The following is a 20,199-nucleotide window of genomic DNA, read 5'->3' on the forward strand; positions in this document are numbered from 1 at the left end:
GCCGCAGCTGTGTTTATGTTTCCGGTCTCCTACGAACGCCGGGCATTAGTTTACAACGATCTGTCTAGCGGGAGAAAACACTTTACGAATTTGTTTGTTAGTTTAGTATACAAATATCAAAATCCCTCTGTTGTTTTAGCTGTCGCCATCTCTCTGAGAAGCGTATAATTTACTGCAATTATACTGAACAGGACTGATTTTCTTCGTATTTTATTTAACGACATTTTTACCGATGGTTTGTTTATTATACTATATATATATTATATATTATATATTATTATATATTATTATATTATACTATATATATATTATGATAATTTGTATTACATAGAAAACATAGAACAAGAGAAATAAGTTTTATTAAAAGTATATTGAAAGATGTTCTTTAACCCCTTCGATAAAAGTAGTCTTAAGTCGAAATGATTGAAAGGTGCCTTTCGACACCTTCGATAGAAATAGTGTTAAATGCGATACCTTTATGAAATGTATAATTTAAAAGGCTTTATCAGAACGTGAATAAAAAATTAAGGCATCCCATTTAAAGAAACAAGTTTGACCTTCGTATGTCCTCTAAGCCTCCACCTATAAAAAAATTATTGATATCTCATTATGTGCCCCTTGAAATCAAACTTTTGTCTGACACTTTTTTTTCTATTGTCAAAATCAAGTGAGTTTCAAATGTATAGCAGAATAGCAGAATATTAATATTATTTTAATAGCAGAATATTAAGGTGTAATATCAAGTATATTTCATTTTTGTTCTGCAATTGAAATTGCAGTTGAAATTAATTAAATTAATTAATTAATTGAATTAATGCTGGAACAAGTAGAAGATAGTTGCAACATTTTCAATTTTTCAGTCAACAATATTCAAAATAAAAATCTTCCAAATTCATTGCAACAGACACAAGTTCAATGAATTTCACAAATCCCAAAAATTCATTTAGTATCTTTGCTATTGTTATTTTTTCGCACCTTGCTGTAATCTACTACTAGTATACCAGCCCCTCCATCATCTAAAAAAAAATAAAATTCAAATCGTTTAATCCAGTTTCAAAAAAGTTATTGCGTTCTAAAAAGTGTCCGAATATTAATGAGAGTATAAACAATGTTTTTTCAAGAATTTAAAAAGAACCATTAGCGAGGTGGAATATTTGATTGCAAAAGAAAACAACTGATTATGCATGGGGTAATAAAAACTCGAGGATCGTATAGTTTAGTGATCATTTCATTTCTGTCGCCAGCTGAATCATGCTTACCGAAACGGCAAGAAAACTACATTGTAAAAGTTTGCGAACATGAATATCAGTTGACCCGAAACGTACGTAATTTATCTTCGCGGGATTCTCACGACGAAATTACCCCCATAAATAATGCAACACTGCTTGATGGTACATTTTCACGTTCCAGATAAGGAACAGCATCAAGGACATCAGGAGAGACGTGGCGGAGCAACTATGGAAGATCACGAACGATGGGGACGTCTTGATTCGCGAGAATTGGACGGACAGAGCGTTATGGCAGCTGAAGGTAATGAGATTGATTTACGAGTACGGTAAATTCTCCCTAATTGACGCTCGGATTGTACACAAAAGTGGACAATTTGGGAGGAAGAGAATTATTTTTATAGTTACCGATTGTCGACGACTATAATAATGAGCAGCGAGGTTCGAATAATCGTGTCTCCTCTTTTCTAGTTGTCCATTTTTCTTTCCAAGCCGAGAGACAATTCGGGAGAATCGACTGTAACACGATTTCTCGTACAACGCGATTTACAACAATGTGATACGACGTAAAATTTATTGTAATCTTGTAACATAAAAGTGGTCGCTTCGCTATTTCAGCATAAAATCGGCAATTTAAACGTATATTGACTTTTTAAAAATCGGTTTTGCGATCGAAAATTCTGGAAAAATTCTCGAATGTGTATCTAAGAGGACAGGAGCCTCATGATTTTTTAGATAATTTTCTGTTGAATGGAACAGGAAAAATAGAGCTAGAACCGTAAATCGCGTTCAACCCTGTAACCACAGTAAATTCTCTCGAATTGTCGCTCAAATTGTACGCAAAAATGGACAATTTGGGAAGAAGAGACACAATTATTTAAGCCATGTACCTCATTTTTATAATTCTTGACGATCGGGAACTCTATAAAAACGAGCAGCGAGGCTCGAACAATCGTGTCTCCTCTTCCTAAATCGTCCAATTTCGTGCACAATCCGAACGCCAATCGGAGAGAATTTACTGCAGTTGCAGCCGAAGTTACTTTTTCCAGGAGACACGGCTCTGGTAAAAGTTAAATATAAAAATAACGCATGTTGCGAAACACCAATTATTACTTTATGCAACGTTAATCCGCTGGTTCACAAACGACGCGGTGGTTTTACAATTAGAGTGGACTTCTCTGCTGGCATCGAGCTTCGGAATCGTATTGTCGTTTGTTACGCTAGTTTTGAGCCATCCTCTGTATCGTTTAGCGACGATCCCGCAGATTTCTAAGTATTGCTACATTAAGGCCGCCTCGTTCGTGAAGAAAACATCGTTCGCTTGACTGTGGACTGTGGACAGTTCGAAAAGGCACACATGTTCAATCTAAGCGTTCGACTTCCACGGAGTTCGCGCTCAAACGCTCCGCCTTCCACGTTCCATCCGGTTCCGCCAAATTGGAGATAATCGCGTTAGCTGGATTTCGACGGATTATCGGTACTATAAATCCTCGGCAAACGTGTAGAGAATATTAGCGACGAACGGAGTGATTCGACTAATCGTATCCCCCTTTCCCAAGTTGTCCATTTTTGCGTACAAGCTCAGGGACAATTGGAGAGAATTTGCTGTACCATTTCAGAATTTTGTTTCCTATCTCGTCGACTATTCTTTCCGCAGACTTTCGAGAACAATCTGGTGTGGATGATGGAGAAGGAGGGCTGGGATGGCAGAGAGGGAGAGGACGACATTCAATGGACGTTCGCCGGTGCATTATTTTACTCGATCGTGGTGATTACAACGATCGGTGAGTATTTACGGCGAGCGATTCTTCGATTTCCTTTATTGGCAATCATTTTTACACTGAATGAATTGTTTGTAATCCATTCGAATGCGAATTCATTTCGAATGCGTCGTTCTTTGGTGTTTTCTTCAATCGCAGTCCCTATTTCATGGATTATGAATTAGTTCTAACTTCGGTTCGACGAGTGAGTTATTCTACTACCCTCGGAAAAAAGTATTTGGACATCTTTTTTATTACTGGATTTTTCTGTCTTTAACCTTTTGCGTTCGAAACTATTTTAATTTAAAATCCGAAACAAGTTTTTCGATCTGGGGTATTTCCGTTTTATATGATTTATTGAGATTCGTGCATACGAAATTGTGCCTGTTGACAAGTACGATAATTGCATTTTCAACAGTTTTTTATGTATAAATAAATCTGATACTGTTGCAATTATTTTCAAAAATGGTGTGAGAGTCGCCATTCGAGTGCAAAGGGTTAATATTATATTCTGATATTATGTTTATTTACTGCATATAACAATTTTTAAGTATATAAATATTATATATATAATATGTATAATTTAATACGTTATATTATAAATATTATATTATATATATATATATAATAATATAATATTATATTTTTTTTATTAATAATATAATAATATTATATTATTATATCATATTATATTGTATTATATTATAATATATTATATATATAAACAATAAGATATAATATTCGTTATCTATTCATTAAAATCATTTAAAGCGTTCTTCCTCGAAATTCGTGAAAATCAGCTAATTTTCGCGAAGTTTGAACGGTATTTAAATGTTAACAGCTTGCAACAACGTTAACGGATTTCAATTAAATTTTCAATATGCGTATAAGTAGACTGTGGAATTTTATGCAAAATAAAAATGGTCTACGTTAATCATAAGAAATATAAGTTATATGCATATATATATATATATATATATATATATACTATTAGTAATATTTACCTAGATACACGAAATAAATTTCTCAAATTTTCGTTGCAGCCTCCGATAAAAAAGTCGAAGAAACGCAATTGTTTATCTTTACCATCACTCCAAGTAACAGCAAAATTTAAAAAGAAGGTATTTTAGTCATCGTACAGTAAACTAACGTCTCCAAAAAATTCAAATCATTCAGTCGAGTTTCAAAATATTATTCTGTTTTAAAAGCTGTTCAAATACTTTTTTCCCAGGGATCTTAATGTAAATCTCACGGCAAACTAAGTGCTAAGAATGAATAAAAAGAAGCTGACGCGTTTCCGGTAACAAACCTGAACAACAAAAGCGAATCGATTCTCCATCGACGTGCTTAATATACGTATATAAAAATTCTTACAGAAATAAATAAGAGATGAATGCGATCTGGCGCGCAAACGACGAGCTAATTTACCGTCCGAGAATAATCATCGCTTTGGCTTTTCATGGAAAAACTCGGTCGCTTTTTTCGAACAGTATCCAATACACGAAATCTGTAGAGAATTCAAGGTTTCTCGTCGGAGCTCGTTTCCGTTCCGTTCTTCTTCAAAGATCGCCCGTAAAAATCGTAATCGTCGTAGTCGTAGTTTTGTCCGTAAGGGTTCCCCTGAGGTCTCGGGTACTGGCTGTAGTTCTCTCCTGGATATTGGTAGTTTCCAGCCGGGTATCTGTTCCCAGCGTTAAAATTGCCGGGAGGTCTTCGATTTCCGTAATAGTTCGGCGATTGAACGAACGACGCCGGCCCGTACTTGTTCGGGTAGCCCTGGGAACGCAAAGAAAAAGAAACTGGAGTAATCGTAATGCTTGTATAATACTTTTTGGCGCAGGTCACAGACGACGATTACGTCAGAAAATTTTATCGGAAAATGTCAGCGATGAAAAAGTGATTTTTAGTTGATTCTTAGTAAGGTTATTTAATCATTATCATTATGACTATCAAATATAATATTATATAATGTAATTATTATTTAATATATGATATTATAATATATTATATTTATATTATATTATATTATTATTGTATTATATTATATTATATTATATTATATTATGTTATATTATATTATATTATATTATATTATATTATATTATATTATATTATATTATATTATATTATATTATATTATATTATATTATATTATATTATATTATATTATATTATATTATATTATATTATATTATATTATATTATATTATATTATATTATATTTAATAATCACATTAAATTTCAAAGAAAATTAAAAACAAGTGCAAAGATTAGATAAAATGAACTTTTACACGTGCGGTTACTAATTAATTGTTACAAAGGACTAGAAAAAAATCAATATAAATGACAGAAACAGTTCTTGGTTGCAAATGAATCGAATGGTTGCAAGATGGAAACAATTTTGGTTATGAAAAACCACGACGGGCAACCGGAATGATGTATTGGTTACAAATAACCATTATCGACGGTCAGAATTTTGTTTTGTAATTTGTAACAAAAAACAATTTTCGTTAGCTGTAATGATCATTCGAAACGGAAAATTATTGGCGTTATTTATAACGGTTATTGGAAACCAAAAAGATTGTAGTGATTTATAATTGGACTGCGGATTTTCATGGAAAATAATTCCTTTAATAATTCCTATAGATTGACAATAATTCATTGACATTTCGAAAAAGTCTTTTTATTAAAAGACTATAATTAAAAGACTATAATAATTATATACTATATACTATACTATAAAAGACTAATAATTTATTAAAAATATATTTTTACTATTTCAAATTGCAACTACTCACTTTTACCATAAATGCATAAAATCGACAGTCTATTTACAATCAATAGTTAGTAAGAAAAATCATTTTAAACAAAAATCGAACGGTTATACTTCAATTACTTCTCGCTTTGTTTACAATAGTTGTGGTCTCCGTTTTCTTACATATGTAAGAAAATATTTGTCCAAGCGAAAAATTGTTTGTTCAATCGTAAAATGTAATGTCCCGAAGAATTCTATATTACGGACGAGTGAAATTTAATAAATTTGCATAAATGTCTCTGTGTACCTGTTGCGGAGGGTAATATCCTCCCCCTCCGCCTCCTCCGGAGGGTCCATTAACCAGCGCCGGATATTTCCTGCTGCTGAAGCAGCAGTACTTCTTCTCTTTCGAGCAACTTCCCTGGAAGTAAAAATGATGGAAAATGTCGGAATATATCAACGTCGAACGTGGTAACAGTTCTCGTCTCGAAACTCACGAATTTCAGGCCGGTGGATGGACAGTTGAAGCTGTATCTGCACCTGCAAACGTCGAGGTCGCGATATCGGGGATCATTTCTGATCCAAGGTGGCACGAGACCGCTATCCACAGAGCCGCTATTTATGCCGCCATTATTGTAGGGAGGTCTGTGACATCAGAAATGTATCCAATTTGAATGCTATTAAATGATTAGTGTGCGCATCAATTTGACGGTTCGAAATCCTATGAAAAAAGAATCAATGATGCGAAGCATTTAAATTCAGTAAGAGGTGACATTCTCTTTTTATAGGCAATTAATACATAGAGGATTAAGTGGTTTTCTAAGAGATTATGAATGTTAGATTCTCAAATTTGATTTTCAATTTTTTGAAAGGAGACATGGTGCCTCGGGTTTGTTTCTCAATTTTTTGGAAGTGGAAATGATACTACAGATTTGTTTTTCAATTTTTTCAAAGCAGAACTGTAACAAAATTAATTTATTTAACAGTAATAATGGTAGGTAATTAATTTCTTAAAAGTAGAAATGCTGTAAGAAGCTTAATTTTTTAAAGGTAAAAATGATACAGGATTAAATTTTTAATAGTAAAGATGCAACGAAATTAAATTTTTAATAGTAAAAATGGTATAAAATTGATTTTTTAGAAGTAAAAATGGTATGAAATTAATTTTGTAGAAGTAAAAATACTACAAAATTAATTATTTAATAGCAAAAATGCAGCAAAATTGAATTTTTAATAGTAAAATGGTATAAAATTGTCTTTTTAAGTAAAAATGGTACAAAATTATTTCTTTAAAAGTAAAAATGCTACGAAATTAATTTTTTAATAGTTAAAACGCTACAAAATTAAATTTTGAATAAGAAAAAAGATACGATATTAATTTTTTAAACGTGAAAATGGTACAAAATTAATTGTTTAAAAGTAAAAATGGTACGGAACATGTCCTCGTAGTACACTGATTGCTGTCCATCGATAAATTACAGGAATGTTTGAATTAAAAAAATATTGTTGATTAATAAACCAGAAACTATTCCCTAAAATATAGCATTCCTAATTACGAAAATTCTAATTACCCTGCAAAAAGTCACAGTTTGAAGAAGAAACAGCTATTTCTATCCTAGAAAATCAACTTCAAATGCTTACAAAAGATTAAATAAATAACTTATCAAAAATATTGCCATCCACATTGCAGAATACTCTATTTAGAATGTCTCCATAAAATTTACGTCAGATTAAAAATCGCAGTTTCAAGAATAACCTAAAAGAAGTTTAAGAATAACCTAAAAAAATGACTTTCCTCTTTGATAAAGTCAGATTTTTGAAACATTACCATCGCTCGCTAAATGCTGGAATTTCGAAAAAAATATCGCTTCCACATAACATTCTCCACACTTGGAACTTTTCGAAAATCATAGAAAATCGTTTTCATCGAACCGTCATGGCGGCGTGCCGCCCTAATGGCGGCACTATACCGCAGACAAAGGAGCATTCTTCGTTTTCGCATCGCAGTCGGCTCCGTTTCACGTTCGGCCATTTTGGTGCGGCCAGAAATACATTGGATTTTTAATATTGCGCAATCTCGTTACGTGGCCGGAATGCATTGCCGGTAAATATGTTACAAAGTATCAATATGAACCACGGGAGCGCAGGAACGATGTTATTGGATTGGAATACAACGAGATGATACAAATACCTTTTTACAATGCCAGTTGGCCCGCCAGGACCGACAAGAACTCCATTGTTGCTAGGATACGATGCCGGCACAATGGGTCTGCTATTAGGACCGTAAGGTCCACCATTTTGTGGTCGAAATCCTATCAAAGGTCTCTCGTCCAAGTCTTCCAGGTTCTCGTTCACCAGGTACCTATGATTTAACCACAGAAATCGCACGGTCGTTAAGTCGAGTTTAGATTTTGCACCTCGGAAAAAAGTATTTGGACATCTTTTTTATTATTGGATTTTTCTGTCTTTAACCTTTTGCGTTCGAAACTATTTTAATTCAAAATCCCCGAAACAAGTTTTCCGTTCTGGGATATTTCCGTTTTATATGATTTATTGAGATTCGTGCATACGAAATTGTGCCTGTTGACAAGTATGATAATTGCATTTCCAACAGTTTTTTATGTATAAATAAATCTGATACTGTTGCAATTATTTTCAAAAATGGTGTAACAATTTTTAGTAGCGCCCGAGAGTCGCCATTCGAGTGCAAAGGGTTTAGATTTTGCACCTCGGATGCGCATCAAAGACGATACATCCGCGGTGAAAAGTGTAAATATTGTTCTCATCTGCATTTCTTCCAAAAGTGAACACCCAGAGAGAACGCTGAACGAAATAGAGAGGCAATGCATCGTCTACTTTTGACGAATCGAATGTGCAAACTCGCCTCAAACGTCGCGAGTGACATCTCAGACAAGAAATAAACGAAACCCGTCAGTCTTCGATCAAAATAAACAGAGAAACAAGTTATCATAATTAGGTTATGTCGAAGTTTTGGCTTCGATCTGGCTAAGAAATATTTCGTTCAATATTTCATTCGTTTTAACCAGGGCACGGAATTAACCTGCACGCAAGATGAGGATCGCGAGGGCTACGCCTCTTTGCGCGTCTCGCTTCCCGTAGTCGCCTCTTTCGGCTCGGAGCATCTTAGGCGCGTGTGCCCGTTGCTTTATACAGGGTGTCTCAAAATAACGTTGGCGAAATGAGGGGTTTCTGAGGTCATTTGCAGTAACTTTTTCCTTAGCGCAAATGCAACCCGCATTTGAGAGTAGACAGATGTTATTTATTTAACATTATTTATTAATTTATTTAACATTATTGATTAATTATTTATTTAACATTAGTTATTAATTAATTTAACATTAAAGAACAACATATGTGTGTGCGCACGCGCGTGTAGCATTTAGGCGATCCGCGGGGAGCAAAACGCGCGACGACAGTCAGGAGGCGTAGCTCTCGCGAGCCTCATGATGCGTGCCGGTTAATTCCGAGCCCTGATCTAAACCCTTGAAACTTTGAGCGAAGTAAGTTCGCACGTAAATACCAAACCTCGGTTCACATTTTACAGAACTTGTTAATTACTATTTGGAGATTTTAATTAAACTTCAAGCGCAGCGTCTGCTGCGGACTTTCATGTCTTCCGATTATTTGGTGAATTTCTTCAGAGCTTATGAAAGAGCTTGCGGTTTTATAGACTCAATTAAATATTATTTTGTTGCCTGTAAAATCGATCTTCAGTTTACGATTTATTTTCGTAGAAACGTGCATCTGCGAGATAATTCAATTTAACGCAATGCCACGCGAGAAATTATTAGAAAATGAAATTAAGATATCTCTGGTTTCATTTGATATGTTTATACAGGGTGTTAAAACAAAAGCATTCAGTATTTACCCGGCATATAGGATCCGCTGTACTGAGTAAAGAAGCCTTGGCAAACGTAGGTCGGAAGGTCAACCGTTTCTCAGATATAAACGTTTTTGTTTGCCAGCGTCACGATTGATAACAAATGTGCAATATTGATGTAACTGTGTAAATACTGATAAGATCAACAATCGCCGATTCCCAACTGACTGATTCTCGATGAGATCTACCGTAGGCAAGAACTGTTTGTATTTCAGAAACGGTTGACCTTTCGACCTGTGTTTACTGAGCCGTTTTTACCGAGTACAGCGTGTCCTATATACCATATAAATGTTGAATGCGTTCTTTTTTTTAACATCCTGTATAAACGTGGACATGGTTCCATTTTTTAATAGAGCAGATTAACTAAAGTTAAGCTTATGTTACATAAAAATTAAAAGAAATCCTTTTTAAGTTCCAATGAAATTAAGAAAACGAGTGCTTAACAGAATTGAAATTGTTGTGAACAAAATTTACGAACTATTTGAATTCCTTTTTAATATAATATTTATTTGATATATTATTTTGGTATAACTTTATATATTTGAATAAAGTAATAATAAAGTAAAGTAATATAACTTTATTTGAATAAAGTTATTATATTTGGTTATTATATTTGAAAAATCGCCCGAATAAAACCATATTCGAATAATTTACTATATTCGAAATGCTATTCGGATAAAATCTTATCCGAGGATTTATTCGGAACGTGATCCGACTAAAATATTCGTACGATGCCCAATTCGGAAACAGCTCACATGGAACTCGTTAAACGCTGTTCAGCCGACTAAAGAATTCATTGTTTTAACACAATTTCTACCGCAGCTGTCGAAAAACTCCATTTAATAATTTCTATTTGTCTGTTTTACCAAAGGGGTTAAAGAACATCCTTCAACAATTCTGAATAAAAATTATTTCCTATGTTCAACGTTTTCTTCGTAATCACTTCTCGACTTTTGTCACTATAGTCATCGCCAGACTTCGGAATTTATGCATTTTTTTATTAAAACAATTAGGTTAAATATTAAACTACGAAGGCATTAGAAGAATTGAAGAACGTTTTTCTCCTGTGAACAACTCATAAAAGTGACTGAAAGAGGAAAGACATTTTTAACAGACTCAAGTTTCTTACAATTAGCTCGGAGAATATTTATTTTGCATAAAAATCGGTATAAATCTAAAATATTATAATTATTATAATATCTTAGATTTTTATATATTATAATAAAATATAATAAATATTAAATTATAAATATTAAAGATCGGTAAAAATCGTGTTAACACTAGATCTACGGAACCCGACAAAATGGCGGGTCGCTGAATTTTTCAATTTACGATTATTCATATCGTAAAGATGCATCTATAAGTTATTTGTGCAAATATATTATATATTAAATTATTTGTTTATTTTTTATACTAAATATTTCTTTATTTTTGCAAATATTACAAAATAATACTTGCTAAAAATCCGAATAAACGTTTCATTGTTGCTTTTGCAAACTGATATAAAAACAGCTGTTCTTCGTGCTCCGTAAATCTAGCTTTAAAGAACAGCTCGAAGCCACGAATATTCTTCCTCTGTAATTGCGACGACCCGAACCAATTTCCTGGAGTTTAGAAAGCGGTCGAAGAAAGGGAAAAACCAGAACCAGAAGCGATATACGCACCTGCCTTCGTCGAGTCGTTCCTCGTTGGTCCGAGTTTTGTCTTTCCAAACCCATCCGTCATTTTCGTCCGCCGTAGCGAGGGCGAGGCACCAGACGAGAACGAAGGCCTTCATGTCAGCCATCCGTCGGCAGACTCGTTCGACTGGTCAATGGAAACGGTCCGGGTTCGAAGAGCTCTCTGGTCGGGCTCACAGCCGCCGAATATCAACGGCACACGACTAAACGAGAGTGAAAGTGAATCCGCGTCTTTATATATGCACCGACGAAAGGTGAACGCACGCGGTGGGCTCGCTTCGAGGCCCCTTCGATAGCGATCTCGGGGATCAACAGCGTTCCTACGGGGTGATTTACCCTTTAACCAATTAGCACTTTGACTGCTGCTTGACACACTCGTCTCTGACGCAACGTTCCCTGTTTATCCGAATATTCATTTTCCACCGACCCTTTTGCAAACAATTTGCCTAACGCGTCTACTAATATTTGATTTTAATATATTTACCCCCATAAAATAATTACTAAATAGTAATTTTGTATAATACTAAGTTAATAAAATCAACTTATAATTTATAATTAATAATAATATAAAATCAATTTATGATTTTACTTGAAACAGTTACTAATAATATAACTTATTTACTTATTTTAAATACTAAAAATTAATTTAAGCTTAGATTAACTAAAATAATCAATTTTTAAAATACATCTTTATATTCAAATTTGTTAAATAATTATTTTAAATCAATTTTTAACGATTTAATTAATAATATATTTTATACAACTGCCCGTAAAATGAATCCAATAACTTTATTAAGACATTAATTTGTCAAGATTAATTCATAATTTCAACAACTTTAACTAATTATTATGAATTAGATTATAAAAATTATATTATTTATAATTTAATTTATAATAACTATTATTAATAATTATAATTTTTATTTTAACGGGCAGTTTTTATTTGAAATGAAGATAACAAATGAAATTAGTAATAACGATAAGTTATTTCTGAAATAATGCTTCAGAATTTATTCCTGTGTATGATTGTTTCAAGTAAACTTATTTGTTATCTGCTTTATCTAATTGACGCTCGACAGAAGTGGACAATTTGGGGAGAGGAGCTTGTTTTTTTTTGCAGTTGTCGACAATCGGCGACTATAAAAAGGAATTTTTCCCAAATTGTCCATTTTTGTGTACAAGTTGAGCAACAATTAGGGGGGATTTATTGTATTTACCTCGAATAAGATAACAAATAAGTTTATTTGAACATAGAAATAAATTCTGAGAGATATTATTTTTCTTTCTAAATTTGATATTATATAGTTTCGGGGAACGCGATTCATAAAATCTCCATTTACGTGATTGGAGTATTTCAGTTTCTCTTTTTATTTCTAACATAATCTTGACATAATCTTGACAGAACCTCGACATAACCTAGAATTGAATTAAACCATCGTAATAAAATGTTTACAGTAAGTTTAAACACTGTCGATATAATAATAATGTAATAATATAATACTGTTAAAACTAACAATAATGAATACAATTATAACAAAAACTTGGTATTTGTTATTTTGCATTGCTACATCAAATAACGAAATTATTTGGAAGATTTGAAAATAATCCATTTGTCTTTCTGCTGGAATTGCAAAGCGCCATGGGGATGAAATGAAAGAAGGGGACGAAGCGAAACAATCTTTTTCGTTCATAGGGGTCGTGGCCTTTTAATCGGACGAATTTTCCAGACGAAATGATCGATTAGGAATCCGACAAACGCTTAAATAGATCATAATACGATTTGCAGTCGGTTCTCCCGTGAAACATCAGAGTGCTTGATAAAAGTGATTCCGATTCTCGCGATAAAGAAATTACAGGCGTGCTCCTTGCGGCATGGGCCGTTCGGTCGGCAAGGGGAGACGAAGGAAATCGTATCAGAAGCCGACTTCGAGCAGAAATCTTTGATAGGAGGCAAAATGGCCGGCCACTCGGTCCCCGTATAATTTTATTTCGAACGGCGGGGGTCGCCGAGTACGATCAAACGGTCTCTCCGGCAAGAAAATTCAATGATCAAGGTCATTTTCAGTGGCGCCGCCGTTCCCACCCCTGCAGGAAATCCACTTTTCTTCCGCGAGGGAGGAAGTTACAGGACCCGTAACTCGCTTTCCTCGATTTCTGGGCTTCTTGCGCGGCGATCTCGTCGATTAACCTTTTCGCAGCCCTCCTATCACGCAAAAAATGTCCTTTATCTACTACACGAAATGATGGCCGTCGATATTGCGCTGACATTCGGGACGCGGGTCGCGTCGTTGCTCGCATTTTACCCAAAATCAAAGGTAGAAAACTTTCTACCCTTAGTAGTAACTGTTTCAAAACCATCAATCTCAAACCTATCAATTACTGTGCCCATTAAAGCGACGCCCGGAGTTTTCGACGAATTAAATAACTTTTGTCTACCTATATCGCACTTTTTGTGTAACCGTGTGTCGGTTACTGTGTCTTTTCTAGTTACTGGTGTGAATAATCATGGTCTCAAAGTAACTTTTACACTTTTAGTGATATTTAAACAAAAGCTTAACGGTATATCATAATTGTACATTTTTATTTTCTACTATTTCTAATATAGAAATATACGAATATAGTTTTTTCTTGATTTTTGTTTAAATATCTGTGAAACACGTAGAAGTTACTTTGAGTTTGTAATTATTCAGAGCGCTGTAGCACACACACACACATTTCTCTCTTTCTCTCTCTCTCTTCCAAGATAATTAATTCATCCTTTCCACCGAGAAACAGGCGCATTTATTCTTCCGTTTGAATAGCTGTGAATTTCTCGCGGGACAAACAATTCGAAAGCAACCCGCATCCATTTTTCATCGATCAATCGGCGAGAGATCTTCAAGCTCCATGAATCCCGCTATTTCTCGATACGATATTTCATAATAATTGCGTTTTATAGGTCTCGAAGCTGCCTCACGCTCCTCGGAGCGTGGAGCTTGGTTTTCGGTATTGCATTTTTAAAATTCAATTACATTCGCAGAGATACATACAACTTCTGTCCCCGTCGATTTACGCGCGGCGATCGACGCGACGGCCATAGCCAAATGCGATTCGCTAGAACGCGTGCTTGAAAAAAATTGAGGGCTATCAAAATTCAATTCTCCGGGAAACAAAGTCTCGGCTGGGAGAAAACGAAGCAAAAAACGCGCACGCACACACACACACACACACACACACACACACACACACACACACATATCCAGCTTTACATTCTTTATTAACCGGTTGCACCGACGCTTGATCTGCGGCCGCGCTTGCCAAATCCATTCAAAGAGAACGATACCAGTCTCGCTATCGACACGAATTCTGTCGGCGTGTTCGTGCCGGCCATGTTCCGCAAATGTACACGACTAACTTGATCAAATAAGCGATCGACTGGATCCTTCGTTACACGTTTTTCCTCGGCGTTACACCGAGCAATTTCTGTCGCTGTTTAATTACTCGACTGCCGATCTTTCTGCGAGGGTAAACATTTTCCATGGCGATTGCGAGGGACGGAAATTAAATAAAAATAAATCATTCGTTTTAATTGTTTCGATAAGGTGAAAATAGCGTAACACAATATTATTAAGTTGTTTGTACCGTCTTCACAATCGTGTTTTTTAGCTACTCGTTTCTACCATGAATGCATAAAATCGGCGGACTATTAATTGCGATACTTTTAGGATCGATGGTCAATAGATGGGAGTGTCTTAAAAAATTTCTCAGAAGCAGCAATTTCATTCGTAAAGGTAATCGGCGGTAATATATGTACAAGGTGTCCAGATAAATTGGGACCGAACTTGTACCGAGATCAAATAGATGAAAACAGTTCATGTAAACGTTAAACCGAAAATTCTTAATTCGAAAATATTTTATTGAAAAATATATATATTATATATTATATTTATTGAAAGATATTATATTTACTTATTATTATATATATATAAGTATTTTATTATATTTATTATTATACTAGATATTATATTGATTGAAAGATATATATTAAAGATATATTAAAGATATATTATTGCTATTTGTTATACAGGGTGCCCCATTTAAGCTGAAATTGTAAGAAATCTCGTAGACACGTGACTTAGAAAAAAACAAACTGGTACATATTCTTTAATATTTCGAGTGGGGAGTCAAATGACTATACTGGTTTTTTAATGCGTGGGTATTTTCAAGGTTATTTCAAGGTCATTTTGTTCTTTTTTACCATAAACCTAAAACTTTTATTTCGGAGTCATATTCTACGTTCAAAAATGCACAACTTTTGTTTGAAACATTTTTTTAGAATATGATGTTCTTAAGTGACATAAAATACCGTCCAGAAGAAAGTGACGTTGTCATTTAACAGAGAAACAAAATTATCCTTATCATAAACGTGAAAAGTCAGTTAAATATCTTAAAAAACATTGAACTCGCAAGAAAGTGTCTCGAACCAAAGTTATGTACTTTTTTACGTGGAATATGATTCCAAAATAAAAAACGTAGGTTCATGATAAAAAAAATCAAGGTGATCTTGAAACAACCTTGAAAACGCCCACGCATTAAGAAACTAATATAGCCATTTGACTCGAAATACTAAAACACATCTGTGTCAAATTGTTTTATTTTTAACGAAGTGTCTACGAGATTTTTTACAATCTCAACTGGAATGGGCGACCCTCTACAACATTTTAATCTCATTTTTATCTAAAACACACATTGCCGAATTATGTACGGAAGAATGCGGGACACCCTGTACACCTACAACGAATCAAAAATGTTCCACATTGTTTCGAAATAAATCTCAAACGGCTCGAAACAATTTCGATCGTTCATCTGGCCACCAAACGTTTCGTAATTGATCGCTGCCTGTGACGAGCCCGAGAAGGAAGAAGGGTTCAAGAACCTCGCGATTAGATTCCCGTGGATAGTCGCGGTCGGATTTAATGGATGTTGCGTCTGTACGTTTTACGAGGGAAGCCCCAGTCGTGTTTGTCCGGTCCTAATGGCGTGCAAACAATGCAGACGACCTTCGGCGCAGACACCGTTCCGCCGTGCAAAAGGTGTTACGACATTTTGCTTGATTTTATTTAAAGAAAGAGGCCAGAGAACCACGCCGGCGATGGGTCCGTTTCCCTCTCTCCTGGCCAGGGATTTTCCCAGACCGAAGGACGGGCCGCGAGAAAGAGCCGTTCCCATGTAACAGCCACCCACGTGGCCCCTTGTTGCGTATCGGATCGCGTGCATGAACGCGTTTATTGCATTTCGTGGGTTTCGTGGGTTTCCTGCGCCAGTACGTCACTTTCTACGCTCCTTTGCTCGGTTTAGTCACCGTATCGCGTAATCGTGATGTCATTTCGCCCTTGTTACATCGCGTTCCGAGTATTAACCCTTAAATGCATATTGTTGCCAATTGTCTACGTTACAGTTCCACTTAATTTTATTGAAAAATCTGAGTATGTGCGTTTCCGAACACACGTTATCAACGTAGATATATTTATTGGAAGATATTATATTTACTTATTATTATATATATTATTATACTAGATATTATATTGATTGAAAGATTTATTATCAATAGACAATAGAGCATGCGTGAAATGAAAGACTCGACATTACTTTCGGCGAGTAAGTTATATGTTTTTTGGCATTTGAATGTGGTGGGTGATAACACCTTCAATGTGTTACTTGGAGAGATATTTTCTTTTTTCGAGTTTCACGGACTGAGTGCATCAAATGCAAGGTTGCTTCGTGTCACAACAAAAATCGCAATCGCTTTGATGCATTTCATTTATAAATAATGTGAAAATTCCTGTACTAATAGATGATATAAATACATGACCATTTGTTTACGTCTACAATAATTTAGTAGTAAACGCATATTGTTGCCAAAAGTCTACATACAACTTTTTTTCAAAATAAATACTCAATATTATTATCTAGATTTATTTATTTATTTTTTACGTAACCTATGACTACATTCCTATAAAAAACGATTTTTTAAAATTCAAAACAAAAAGTCCATGCATTTAAGGGTTAAACGATCCGCCAACGGGAGCTGCCGACAGTGTTTTGTAAACAAGATGTATGTAGATTTCACAAAATTGGACAAATTTGTATTATTATGCTACTTTTGATAGGATCGTTCACAATATTGGATACATAATAATTGTGAGCTGTAATGAAAAACTTAATCAATAAATATTTTATTTCATTCAGATCAATAACAATAATTCTCAATATTGTTACAACTTTAAATGTAGGTATAAAACAAAACAGAGTGTTTAGCAATAATCCATAAACCACCGATGAATTGAAAGATAACATCCGAAGGGTGTTTGAAGAGGTCATTGGGTCATTGTAGGGTCATTGAAGAGGTTCAATAGCCATTCCGCGAGGATGTACAAAATTTAGAAAAATTTTCGGTTGATTCTGTGCAAGAAAATAATTTAGATGGTTATTTGGCTGTTTTATTATGTTTTATATATAATCGTAAACGATCGAACCAAAAGTTACAATAAATATTTGTACAATTTTTTAGTTTTAAACGTGTGTTGTTTGCAGAACACTATCGGTAGCTCTCGTCGAAAGACGCTGCAGATGTTCACCTAGATACGGTTAAAAAGTAATCGGTATGGGGTTTTCCCTCGTGAATCATTAAACCGGGGAATTCTCGGTTAAAGAACGCAAGAAAGTTGTTCTGTGATACTGTTGCGTGACGGTGACGAGTTTACTCGTGCCACTACACGGCCAGCAAGCTAATTAATCTAAGTCCCATTGCCGCGGATCAAACATGGAGAATGTAGTTTTCAAGGAAAATTCGTGTCGTCTTTCTTAGGACTCGATAAAATGACGAATAAATAAAGTAATTATTTTGTGTAATGTTACGCGGCCGAAGTTCACTGCGAGTTACTTGTCGAACATATTTTAGTTATCACTTGTTTGTTAAAGATCATATAATATTTTTTCATGCTTTTTATTTGCAATGAAAGACATCCGAAACGATGAAATTGTTTCTAAATGTATCGAACATTAACATCGTTTTTACCAAAACGGACACCTTTTAATCATTTCTGTTTAATTCTAGTTTTACAAAAGGGGTTAACCCTTTGCACTCGATGCCAAATTAAGGCAAAATTTAAAATAGTTTTTTTGACCCATGGTTTTTCTTTCATAACCTAGTGCATTTCATACACATGAAATTGAGTTTTGTGATTCATGCAACAGTCACGCTTTTAACAATTCTTTAAACATAAATAAATTTGTAGAGAACTTATTTGTGTAAAATAAGTTAATCAAATTATTTGTAAACACGACGCAACAGTTTTTAATGGCGCCTTGGAGTCGTCACTCGAGTACAAAGAGTTTAAGGACGTCTTTCAATAATTTTTAATAAAAATTATTTGCTATGTCTTCTATTTTCTATGTAATTGCTTCTCGACTTTTGCTCTAATCATTACAAAATTAATTCGGTAAATTCTGTAATACAAAATATCGATAAAAATAGCGTTAATTGTTAATATCTTAAAAAATTTTGTATTTATCTATAAAATTTATCTATAAAAAATTTTGTAAAAATAAATTGACATTTCGTATTTCATTGCACACCGTAAACTTTAAACAATCGTGTGGCCAATTTTGAGGGCGAATCACTGTACGGTATCGTTCAACTCAGCTAAACAATATTAAACGTACAAAAAGATATTGTTCGTTGCCACATTGACAATTACATGACGCAAATGGAACGGCTATTAAGGGTGCCGAGGTTAATGGTTGTTTGGTTGCTAAAATGGCGATGCACGCGTTCAGGCAGACTTATCACTGGCGCAAGGAGGATGCACCAGAGATGCATAACGCGTGACCGAGTTGCATTCCGAAATCAGACTGGCCGGTCGAACATCCGCTCTGCTTTTGTGCCCGATCGATCGGTCCTTATCCGCCGGATACAGTCTATCTTGTCCGTTTTTCACCGTTCACTTTTTTCCCCGAGTCGTTAAATTACTCCATCCAACCATTAATTCTTGAGAAATAGGTCTTCCTACGGGCCATCCGGTATACAAAGTATGGAAAATTCGAAATTTCGAAAACTTTTATAGTGCAAGCTTGCCAGAAACTTCCGAAGCGAGGGAAGAGACGGTATTGAAGTTTCAATCGCAGCCTTCTTACCATTCTTTCGGCGACTTAGACTCTTTCAACGTGACGAATTGTAGGCACCTCGGTGTCCCTCACCTTATCGCAATATGCATTGTCGAAACTAGAACTGAAAGATCAACATCGAACAACATTTTTTTAGCAGCTTTCCTGATCTGTCAGCCTCGGATGATTTCTTGCGATTCTTTTCAAAATTGATAATTTATGTTCTATTTTGATGTACAGAGTATATCGCAAAAGACACTCACAATCGGGAAATAAAAGATTCCTGATTTATTGTTTCCGTAAAAAATCCATTTCTCGACATTTTGGACACGTGTCAGCTGTCGATTAAACTGCTCATTTGGCCCGAAAAATCGATCAATATAAGTATATATAATATACTATATGTATACATATATATACTATAATATTATATTAGTATATTTCTATATTAATGATAATAGAAAATAGAAATATACAAATGTGATATTTTGTTAAGTTTTTGTTCAAGTATCACTAGAAATGTGAACATAGGAGCCAAACACTTAATTTTTTTTCTTTCTTTAATCATTTTAATAAGTTCGAATCAGTGCATCAACATCTTCAGTTTAACGAAACTAAATCTCGACGTAACGTGCTCCTCCATCGTCGGAAGAGTAAATTAGAAGCATTACGTCGAATGACATCGTTTAGAAATTATAAATACATAAAATCTTCTTATAATCGGATGTACACT

General features: G+C 34.6%; 2 protein-coding genes across 2 annotated transcripts in view; one reads left to right on the forward strand and one right to left on the reverse strand.

Annotated features, from left to right (window-relative positions):
- galene (potassium two pore domain channel subfamily K member galene) overlaps nt 1–20,199 on the forward strand; it is a 38,596-nt gene that overhangs the window by 2,795 nt on the left and 15,602 nt on the right. Inside the window, exons 2-3 of the mRNA XM_033473632.2 lie at nt 1,411–1,530; nt 2,884–3,010. Coding sequence (XP_033329523.2) covers nt 1,411–1,530; nt 2,884–3,010 — 247 coding nt within the window. The remainder of the gene's footprint in view (nt 1–1,410; nt 1,531–2,883; nt 3,011–20,199) is intronic.
- Nucleotides 3,954–11,514, reverse strand: LOC117222118 (uncharacterized). Its single transcript, XM_033473633.2, has 5 exons — nt 11,307–11,514; nt 7,933–8,103; nt 6,239–6,386; nt 6,049–6,162; nt 3,954–4,762 (listed from the first exon to the last, which is right to left on the reverse strand). The coding sequence occupies exons 1-5, from the start codon at nt 11,426–11,428 to the stop codon at nt 4,505–4,507; spliced, it is 813 nt and encodes a 270-aa protein (XP_033329524.2). The 5' UTR covers nt 11,429–11,514; the 3' UTR covers nt 3,954–4,504.

The sequence above is a fragment of the Megalopta genalis genome, chromosome 3, assembly GCF_051020955.1.
Source record: "Megalopta genalis isolate 19385.01 chromosome 3, iyMegGena1_principal, whole genome shotgun sequence".
NCBI classification, from domain to species: domain Eukaryota; kingdom Metazoa; phylum Arthropoda; class Insecta; order Hymenoptera; family Halictidae; genus Megalopta; species Megalopta genalis.

What these genes read in the sequence shown, in the direction of transcription:
- LOC117222118 (XM_033473633.2), bottom strand. Translation starts at nt 11,428, where the DNA reads ATGGCTGACATGAAGGCCTTCGTTCTCGTCTGGTGCCTCGCCCTCGCT. An exon ending in CCAACTGGCATTGTAAAAAG is followed by an intron (nt 6,387 to 7,932) that starts GTATTTGTATCA and finishes CTGATGTCACAG; the next exon opens with ACCTCCCTACAATAATGGCG. An exon ending in GATATTACCCTCCGCAACAG is followed by an intron (nt 4,763 to 6,048) that starts GTACACAGAGAC and finishes TTGCGTTCCCAG; the next exon opens with GGCTACCCGAACAAGTACGG.